Source organism: Ornithodoros turicata, chromosome 2 (assembly GCF_037126465.1).
Source record: "Ornithodoros turicata isolate Travis chromosome 2, ASM3712646v1, whole genome shotgun sequence".
NCBI lineage: Eukaryota > Metazoa > Arthropoda > Arachnida > Ixodida > Argasidae > Ornithodoros > Ornithodoros turicata.
Window position 1 is genome coordinate 31,758,037 of NC_088202.1, and position 10,563 is coordinate 31,768,599.

General features: G+C 52.1%; 4 protein-coding genes across 4 annotated transcripts; 2 read left to right on the forward strand and 2 right to left on the reverse strand.

Moving 5' to 3' along the window:
• Window positions 1-1,429: 1,429 nt before the first annotated feature.
• LOC135384494 (uncharacterized) lies at window positions 1,430-3,817 on the reverse strand. Its single transcript, XM_064613696.1, has one exon. The coding sequence runs from the start codon at window positions 3,815-3,817 to the stop codon at window positions 1,430-1,432; it is 2,388 nt and encodes a 795-aa protein (XP_064469766.1).
• A 121-nt stretch (window positions 3,818-3,938) lies between these two features.
• On the reverse strand, window positions 3,939-6,017 carry LOC135384495 (uncharacterized). Its single transcript, XM_064613697.1, has one exon. It carries the CDS (start codon window positions 6,015-6,017, stop codon window positions 3,939-3,941), a length of 2,079 nt encoding a protein of 692 aa, XP_064469767.1.
• Window positions 6,018-6,081: 64 nt separating this feature from the next.
• On the forward strand, window positions 6,082-7,665 carry LOC135384496 (uncharacterized). Its single transcript, XM_064613698.1, has one exon. It carries the CDS (start codon window positions 6,082-6,084, stop codon window positions 7,663-7,665), a length of 1,584 nt encoding a protein of 527 aa, XP_064469768.1.
• A 261-nt stretch (window positions 7,666-7,926) lies between these two features.
• On the forward strand, window positions 7,927-10,173 carry LOC135384497 (uncharacterized). Its single transcript, XM_064613699.1, has one exon. It carries the CDS (start codon window positions 7,927-7,929, stop codon window positions 10,171-10,173), a length of 2,247 nt encoding a protein of 748 aa, XP_064469769.1.
• The last annotated feature ends 390 nt before the right edge of the window (window positions 10,174-10,563 follow it).

The window sequence follows — 10,563 nt, forward strand, 5'->3', positions numbered from 1 at the left end:
GCAGTTCATTCGCATGAACCCAGCGTTCTGTCCCGTCTTCTAATGTTACAACGTAACTATCTTCGCGCTTCTTCTCTTTTACTGTCGCTGGCCCTTTCCACTTTGGTTGTAGCTTGCTTGATCTCTCTGTTTCCAGTACAAGAACAATATCTCCAGCTTTAAACACCTTCGACCGAGTCCTAAGGTTATACCGCGATGCATACTCCTTCTGTTTCGTAGCTGTCCTTTCGCTAACCTCCTTAGCCGTAGATGCCATGCGTTCCCTTAATTCAGCCAAGTATGTACTGGCAGGTTTGTTTAGTCCTGTGGGAGGGGTCCAGTCCCCCACCCACGTCTGTTTCAAGATGGGAAGAGGGCCGTTGGGCATTCGACCGCACATCAACTCAAATGGGGATGTCCCTGTGATCTCGTTCGGCACCCCCTATATGCCCATATCAAGCAGGGGACATACTTATCCCACTCTCTCCCCTTAGTCTCGATTACATGCTTTAACATAGCTTTGAAGGTCCCATTCCATCTCTCTACCAAACCATTACTTTGTGGATGATCTGGCGTGGAAAATCGCATTTTGACGCCCATCTTTGCCGTCAGCTCTTGTGTGAGTTTACTTGTAAAGTTAGTCCCCTGATCGCAGCATATCAATTCAGGTGTTCCGTAACGAGCAAACACCTCGACTAGAGCTTGGCACGTGGTCTTAGCGGTTAGAGATCTCAGAGGGATGACCTCGGGCCACCTCGTGCTCAAATCCACAATGCTAAGCGCGTACTTATGCCCACGTGCGGACGGTGGGTCCAAAGGCCCAATGCAGTCAATGAAAACCATCTCGAAGGGTTTTTCTGGTCTCGTCAAAGGGGTGATTGCATAGGTCGGCGAATTCATTCATGATGGCCTTCACCGACTTCATTCACCATCACCTCATAGAGAATGATGTGATGTTGAATGAAGGGCATGATGTGATGTGAAGTTGAAGTTGAAGTTGAATGAACGGCATGATGTGAAATGAAGTTGAAGTTGAAGTTGAATGAAGGGCTATGATGTGATGTGAAGTTGATGTTGAAGTTGAATGAAGGGCTATGATGGGATTTGAAGTTGAAGTCCGCGTGATGGGTTTTGAAGTTGAAGTCCGCGTGATGGGATTTGAAGTTGAAGTCAGTGTGGTGGGATTTGAAGTTGAAGTCCGCGTGATGGGTTTTGAAGTTGAAGTCAGTGTGGTGGGATTTGATGTTGAAGTCAGCGTGATTGGTTTTGAAGTTGAAGTCAGCGTGTGTGGATATATGCGAAAATACTCCAAAAGCCGGGAGATGACATAACGAAAGAAAGAGAGGACTCCGACTTAACGTAACAAATAACAACTTTAAGCAGACGTTTCGCCTGTCATACGACGGGCATCATCAGTGCAAGACTGAGCGGGAGAGCCAACAACCAGTTGCTACTTAAGGAGATGACAGTATTGTTCGGGAAGGGGGCCACGGTTTTTGTTACAATGCAAGGGATCAGCGCGTATGTGCCACGATTCCAGGAGCTTCCTCGGTCCCCATCTTTGCTCGCGTGCCAAGGTCACCGCGTTATCGTAGTCGAAACAATGCCCAGTGTTCCAAGAATGCTCGCTGAGTTCGGTCTTAAGTCGCGTGGCATGTGTGGCGTTCCGGACGTCGCTCTTGTGTTCTTTTATGCGGGTCCTTCTTTTTCGGCCTGTCTCGCCAATATAACACGTGTCACAGTCTAGACATTGTAGCTTGTAAACCACGCCAGACTGGTCTTCTGGGGCGACAATGTCCTTTGGCTTGGAGATGAGGCTGCGCAGTTTAACGTGCGGTCGGAAGGTCGTCCAGATTTCCAATGGAAGTAGTGCCCGGCGGATAGACTCTGAAACGCCTTTGACGTATGGAATTGTGACCCGGGTCAGGCGGGAGCGATCCCCATCTTGCGGTTTACGTGGCTGCATACGTTTCCGGGTGTCCTCAATAAACCTGTGTGGGTAGCCTCGCTTGTCCAGGGAAGCGGAGATCGTCGCATCTTCACATGCCCGTAGCTCGCTGCAAGACGACAATTGCTCTGAACGATGCAATAAAGTTCGCACCACGCTTCGCTTATGTTCCGTGGGGTGATGTGATTCAAAACTTAGGAAAGTGCCGGTATCGCAGGGCTTTCTGTAGACACACGTATGGATGCTCCCCGTACTGTCCCTGCATACACATATATCCAAGAAAGGAAGCTTGCCGCCCTGCTCGACTTCATACGTGAAATTGATCGATGATTCGATGGAGTTGAGAACCGAGTGGAATTCCTCGACGTGGTTCCTGTCTAGGATGACGAACGTGTCATCTACGTAGCGCCGGTAGAACTTAACTGGGCGGGAGAACCGTTCCATGGCCGTCTCTTCAATGTGTTCCATGACCAAGTTTGCTAGCGTCACTGATACAGGGCTTCCCATAGGGCATCCTTCGATTTGGTGATAACACTTGCCGTTGAAGCAGAAATGAGTTTGATTGAGGCAGAATCTCAGAAGTATAGCTACCTCTTCAACTGTGAGTGACGTCCGTGATGGCAGGGTGCTGTCCTTCCGTAGTCGGTCCTCCGCCACTTGTACCGCGAGATCCTTCGGAACGTTGGTGAACAGTGACACCACATCGAATGACACCATAACATCGTTGTTGCTTGGGGCCTGCGTCCGGACCAGCTCGACAAACTCCTTCGAGTTGCGCACCGTCAGGTTGTTGTTACCGGTAACGGGAGTCACAAGTTCTACTAAATACTTGGACAGGTTGTACGTCGGCGACCCGATGAACGAGACAATCGGTCTCAAAGGGCACCCAGGCTTGTGTATCTTAGGGAGGCCGTAAATTCTGGGAGTAGCACCGTCCGATGAGAAGAGGCGGCGGTAGGTGACATCATCTAGGTGGCCCTTCTTCTTTAACTGACGGAGGTGGTCCACCAAAGAGCGTTCCGCTTTAGCCGTCGGGTCATGCGCCAAGGGGACGAAATGTGCAGCATCGTCAAGGATCTCTTGCATCTTCGTACGGTAGTCCTCCGTGTCCAATATGACCGTGCCTTTCCCTTTATCCGCTGGTAAGACGATGACTGATTTGTCCGAGCGCAGGTCACGCAGCGCCGACCGTTCTTGCTTAGACAGGTTAGAGGGTGGCCCACTCACGTTGTTTAGGACTGTGGCGATGCGGCTGCGTGCTAGGTTGACACCTGTTGAGTCCTTGATGTGGCGAAGCCTGTCTTCGATTTCCACTATGATTTCTCGTTTAGGCACAGCACGGGGCGCGAGAGCGAAATCCAGTCCTTTCGACAGAAGGCTTACGTGCCCGTCGGTGAGTGTCTTCGATGACAGATTGAAGACGTTTTTGCAGTCATACCCCGGAGGTTTCTTCGGCAGCAGGCGGGACAACTTCTGGTCGTGAATTTCGGTCCGCTTGTTTCTTTCTAGCAGCTCTGCCTGTTTCCGGGCGCTGAAAACCTGTCGCAACTCGTCGGGCTGAAGGGTACGCACCAAGGCCTTTTCAGCTGAGTCCAGTCGGTGGCGGGAGTCGTTGAGTTTCGACTTGTTTTCGAGGAGCCGGGCCTTCAAACAGTTGATGCCGAAGTCCCGAGCAAGCTTCCTGCCATACGGGGTGTCCACAAGAGGCCGACATCTGAGGGTTTGAGGAACGACGCTGTGCTTCAGGCATTCCCGGTTGAAGCGTTGGTGACACTCGAGGCGAATTATCTTAGTAGCTTGGTCGCAGTACTCTCTCACACTGCCTAGAGCAGCTGAGCCGTGGTTGGAACGGATAGATGCGAAAATACTCCAAAAGCCGGGAGATGACATAACGAAAGAAAGAGAGGACTCCGACTTAACGTAACAAATAACAACTTTAAGCAGACGTTTCGCCTGTCATACGACGGGCATCATCAGTGCAAGACTGAGCGGGAGAGCCAACAACCAGTTGCTACTTAAGGAGATGACAGTATTGTTCGGGAAGGGGGCCACGGTTTTTGTTACAATGCAAGGGATCAGCGCGTATGTGCCACGATTCCAGGAGCTTCCTCGGTCCCCATCTTTGCTCGCGTGCCAAGGTCACCGCGTTATCGTAGTCGAAACAATGCCCAGTGTTCCAAGAATGCTCGCTGAGTTCGGTCTTAAGTCGCGTGGCATGTGTGGCGTTCCGGACGTCGCTCTTGTGTTCTTTTATGCGGGTCCTTCTTTTTCGGCCTGTCTCGCCAATATAACACGTGTCACAGTCTAGACATTGTAGCTTGTAAACCACGCCAGACTGGTCTTCTGGGGCGACAATGTCCTTTGGCTTGGAGATGAGGCTGCGCAGTTTAACGTGCGGTCGGAAGGTCGTCCAGATTTCCAATGGAAGTAGTGCCCGGCGGATAGACTCTGAAACGCCTTTGACGTATGGAATTGTGACCCGGGTCAGGCGGGAGCGATCCCCATCTTGCGGTTTACGTGGCTGCATACGTTTCCGGGTGTCCTCAATAAACCTGTGTGGGTAGCCTCGCTTGTCCAGGGAAGCGGAGATCGTCGCATCTTCACATGCCCGTAGCTCGCTGCAAGACGACAATTGCTCTGAACGATGCAATAAAGTTCGCACCACGCTTCGCTTATGTTCCGTGGGGTGATGTGATTCAAAACTTAGGAAAGTGCCGGTATCGCAGGGCTTACTGTAGACACACGTATGGATGCTCCCCGTACTGTCCCTGCATACACATATATCCAAGAAAGGAAGCTTGCCGCCCTGCTCGACTTCATACGTGAAATTGATCGATGATTCGATGGAGTTGAGAACCGAGTGGAATTCCTCGACGTGGTTCCTGTCTAGGATGACGAACGTGTCATCTACGTAGCGCCGGTAGAACTTAACTGGGCGGGAGAACCGTTCCATGGCCGTCTCTTCAATGTGTTCCATGACCAAGTTTGCTAGCGTCACTGATACAGGGCTTCCCATAGGGCATCCTTCGATTTGGTGATAACACTTGCCGTTGAAGCAGAAATGAGTTTGATTGAGGCAGAATCTCAGAAGTATAGCTACCTCTTCAACTGTGAGTGACGTCCGTGATGGCAGGGTGCTGTCCTTCCGTAGTCGGTCCTCCGCCACTTGTACCGCGAGATCCTTCGGAACGTTGGTGAACAGTGACACCACATCGAATGACACCATAACATCGTTGTTGCTTGGGGCCTGCGTCCGGACCAGCTCGACAAACTCCTTCGAGTTGCGCACCGTCAGGTTGTTGTTACCGGTAACGGGAGTCACAAGTTCTACTAAATACTTGGACAGGTTGTACGTCGGCGACCCGATGAACGAGACAATCGGTCTCAAAGGGCACCCAGGCTTGTGTATCTTAGGGAGGCCGTAAATTCTGGGAGTAGCACCGTCCGATGAGAAGAGGCGGCGGTAGGTGACATCATCTAGGTGGCCCTTCTTCTTTAACTGACGGAGGTGGTCCACCAAAGAGCGTTCCGCTTTAGCCGTCGGGTCATGCGCCAAGGGGACGAAATGTGCAGCATCGTCAAGGATCTCTTGCATCTTCGTACGGTAGTCCTCCGTGTCCAATATGACCGTGCCTTTCCCTTTATCCGCTGGTAAGACGATGACTGATTTGTCCGAGCGCAGGTCACGCAGCGCCGACCGTTCTTGCTTAGACAGGTTAGAGGGTGGCCCACTCACGTTGTTTAGGACTGTGGCGATGCGGCTGCGTGCTAGGTTGACACCTGTTGAGTCCTTGATGTGGCGAAGCCTGTCTTCGATTTCCACTATGATTTCTCGTTTAGGCACAGCACGGGGCGCGAGAGCGAAATCCAGTCCTTTCGACAGAAGGCTTACGTGCCCGTCGGTGAGTGTCTTCGATGACAGATTGAAGACGTTTTTGCAGTCATACCCCGGAGGTATCTTCGGCAGCAGGCGGGACCTAGCACGCAGCCGCATCGCCACAGTCCTAAACAACGTGAGTGGGCCACCCTCTAACCTGTCTAAGCAAGAACGGTCGGCGCTGCGTGACCTGCGCTCGGACAAATCAGTCATCGTCTTACCAGCGGATAAAGGGAAAGGCACGGTCATATTGGACACGGAGGACTACCGTACGAAGATGCAAGAGATCCTTGACGATGCTGCACATTTCGTCCCCTTGGCGCATGACCCGACGGCTAAAGCGGAACGCTCTTTGGTGGACCACCTCCGTCAGTTAAAGAAGAAGGGCCACCTAGATGATGTCACCTACCGCCGCCTCTTCTCATCGGACGGTGCTACTCCCAGAATTTACGGCCTCCCTAAGATACACAAGCCTGGGTGCCCTTTGAGACCGATTGTCTCGTTCATCGGGTCGCCGACGTACAACCTGTCCAAGTATTTAGTAGAACTTGTGACTCCCGTTACCGGTAACAACAACCTGACGGTGCGCAACTCGAAGGAGTTTGTCGAGCTGGTCCGGACGCAGGCCCCAAGCAACAACGATGTTATGGTGTCATTCGATGTGGTGTCACTGTTCACCAACGTTCCGAAGGATCTCGCGGTACAAGTGGCGGAGGACCGACTACGGAAGGACAGCACCCTGCCATCACGGACGTCACTCACAGTTGAAGAGGTAGCTATACTTCTGAGATTCTGCCTCAATCAAACTCATTTCTGCTTCAACGGCAAGTGTTATCACCAAATCGAAGGATGCCCTATGGGAAGCCCTGTATCAGTGACGCTAGCAAACTTGGTCATGGAACACATTGAAGAGACGGCCATGGAACGGTTCTCCCGCCCAGTTAAGTTCTACCGGCGCTACGTAGATGACACGTTCGTCATCCTAGACAGGAACCACGTCGAGGAATTCCACTCGGTTCTCAACTCCATCGAATCATCGATCAATTTCACGTATGAAGTCGAGCAGGGCGGCAAGCTTCCTTTCTTGGATATATGTGTATGCAGGGACAGTACGGGGAGCATCCATACGTGTGTCTACAGTAAGCCCTGCGATACCGGCACTTTCCTAAGTTTTGAATCACATCACCCCACGGAACATAAGCGAAGCGTGGTGCGAACTTTATTGCATCGTTCAGAGCAATTGTCGTCTTGCAGCGAGCTACGGGCATGTGAAGATGCGACGATCTCCGCTTCCCTGGACAAGCGAGGCTACCCACACAGGTTTATTGAGGACACCCGGAAACGTATGCAGCCACGTAAACCGCAAGATGGGGATCGCTCCCGCCTGACCCGGGTCACAATTCCATACGTCAAAGGCGTTTCAGAGTCTATCCGCCGGGCACTACTTCCATTGGAAATCTGGACGACCTTCCGACCGCACGTTAAACTGCGCAGCCTCATCTCCAAGCCAAAGGACATTGTCGCCCCAGAAGACCAGTCTGGCGTGGTTTACAAGCTACAATGTCTAGACTGTGACACGTGTTATATTGGCGAGACAGGCCGAAAAAGAAGGACCCGCATAAAAGAACACAAGAGCGACGTCCGGAACGCCACACATGCCACGCGACTTAAGACCGAACTCAGCGAGCATTCTTGGAACACTGGGCATTGTTTCGACTACGATAACGCGGTGACCTTGGCACGCGAGCAAAGATGGGGACCGAGGAAGCTCCTGGAATCGTGGCACATACGCGCTGATCCCTTGCATTGTAACAAAAACCGTGGCCCCCTTCCCGAACAATACTGTCATCTCCTTAAGTAGCAACTGGTTGTTGGCTCTCCCGCTCAGTCTTGCACTGATGATGCCCGTCGTATGACAGGCGAAACGTCTGCTTAAAGTTGTTATTTGTTACGTTAAGTCGGAGTCCTCTCTTTCTTTCGTTATGTCATCTCCCGGCTTTTGGAGTATTTTCGCATCTATCCGTTCCAACCACGGCTCAGCTGCTCTAGGCAGTGTGAGAGAGTACTGCGACCAAGCTACTAAGATAATTCGCCTCGAGTGTCACCAACGCTTCAACCGGGAATGCCTGAAGCACAGCGTCGTTCCTCAAACCCTCAGATGTCGGCCTCTTGTGGACACCCCGTATGGCAGGAAGCTTGCTCGGGACTTCGGCATCAACTGTTTGAAGGCCCGGCTCCTCGAAAACAAGTCGAAACTCAACGACTCCCGCGCCGACTGGACTCGACTGAAAAGGCCTTGGTGCGTACCCTTCAGCCCGACGAGTTGCGACAGGTTTTCAGCGCCCGGAAACAGGCAGAGCTGCTAGAAAGAAACAAGCGGACCGAAATTCACGACCAGAAGTTGTCCCGCCTGCTGCCGAAGAAACCTCCGGGGTATGACTGCAAAAACGTCTTCAATCTGTCATCGAAGACACTCACCGACGGGCACGTAAGCCTTCTGTCGAAAGGACTGGATTTCGCTCTCGCGCCCCGTGCTGTGCCTAAACGAGAAATCATAGTGGAAATCGAAGACAGGCTTCGCCACATCAAGGACTCAACAGGTGTCAACCTAGCACGCAGCCGCATCGCCACAGTCCTAAACAACGTGAGTGGGCCACCCTCTAACCTGTCTAAGCAAGAACGGTCGGCGCTGCGTGACCTGCGCTCGGACAAATCAGTCATCGTCTTACCAGCGGATAAAGGGAAAGGCACGGTCATATTGGACACGGAGGACTACCGTACGAAGATGCAAGAGATCCTTGACGATGCTGCACATTTCGTCCCCTTGGCGCATGACCCGACGGCTAAAGCGGAACGCTCTTTGGTGGACCACCTCCGTCAGTTAAAGAAGAAGGGCCACCTAGATGATGTCACCTACCGCCGCCTCTTCTCATCGGACGGTGCTACTCCCAGAATTTACGGCCTCCCTAAGATACACAAGCCTGGGTGCCCTTTGAGACCGATTGTCTCGTTCATCGGGTCGCCGACGTACAACCTGTCCAAGTATTTAGTAGAACTTGTGACTCCCGTTACCGGTAACAACAACCTGACGGTGCGCAACTCGAAGGAGTTTGTCGAGCTGGTCCGGACGCAGGCCCCAAGCAACAACGATGTTATGGTGTCATTCGATGTGGTGTCACTGTTCACCAACGTTCCGAAGGATCTCGCGGTACAAGTGGCGGAGGACCGACTACGGAAGGACAGCACCCTGCCATCACGGACGTCACTCACAGTTGAAGAGGTAGCTATACTTCTGAGATTCTGCCTCAATCAAACTCATTTCTGCTTCAACGGCAAGTGTTATCACCAAATCGAAGGATGCCCTATGGGAAGCCCTGTATCAGTGACGCTAGCAAACTTGGTCATGGAACACATTGAAGAGACGGCCATGGAACGGTTCTCCCGCCCAGTTAAGTTCTACCGGCGCTACGTAGATGACACGTTCGTCATCCTAGACAGGAACCACGTCGAGGAATTCCACTCGGTTCTCAACTCCATCGAATCATCGATCAATTTCACGTATGAAGTCGAGCAGGGCGGCAAGCTTCCTTTCTTGGATATATGTGTATGCAGGGACAGTACGGGGAGCATCCATACGTGTGTCTACAGAAAGCCCTGCGATACCGGCACTTTCCTAAGTTTTGAATCACATCACCCCACGGAACATAAGCGAAGCGTGGTGCGAACTTTATTGCATCGTTCAGAGCAATTGTCGTCTTGCAGCGAGCTACGGGCATGTGAAGATGCGACGATCTCCGCTTCCCTGGACAAGCGAGGCTACCCACACAGGTTTATTGAGGACACCCGGAAACGTATGCAGCCACGTAAACCGCAAGATGGGGATCGCTCCCGCCTGACCCGGGTCACAATTCCATACGTCAAAGGCGTTTCAGAGTCTATCCGCCGGGCACTACTTCCATTGGAAATCTGGACGACCTTCCGACCGCACGTTAAACTGCGCAGCCTCATCTCCAAGCCAAAGGACATTGTCGCCCCAGAAGACCAGTCTGGCGTGGTTTACAAGCTACAATGTCTAGACTGTGACACGTGTTATATTGGCGAGACAGGCCGAAAAAGAAGGACCCGCATAAAAGAACACAAGAGCGACGTCCGGAACGCCACACATGCCACGCGACTTAAGACCGAACTCAGCGAGCATTCTTGGAACACTGGGCATTGTTTCGACTACGATAACGCGGTGACCTTGGCACGCGAGCAAAGATGGGGACCGAGGAAGCTCCTGGAATCGTGGCACATACGCGCTGATCCCTTGCATTGTAACAAAAACCGTGGCCCCCTTCCCGAACAATACTGTCATCTCCTTAAGTAGCAACTGGTTGTTGGCTCTCCCGCTCAGTCTTGCACTGATGATGCCCGTCGTATGACAGGCGAAACGTCTGCTTAAAGTTGTTATTTGTTACGTTAAGTCGGAGTCCTCTCTTTCTTTCGTTGTGTGTGGATATGGAAGTCGAAGTCCGTGTGTTGGGTTTTGAAGTCAGCGGGATGGGTTTTGAAGCTGAAATCTGCGCGATAGATTTTGAAGATGACGGATAGGCTTCGAAGTCCTCATAATAGGTTTTGAAGCCGACAGTGTTTAGTCGATGTCTGACGTTCACGTGTCGTGACTGTTACTTGTGCGAACGCGTGCGGAGTGAATGGCAAATGTGTATTGGAGTGCACCGAGCGCACATAAACGTTCGCGTTTCGTGTCTGGTGTGGG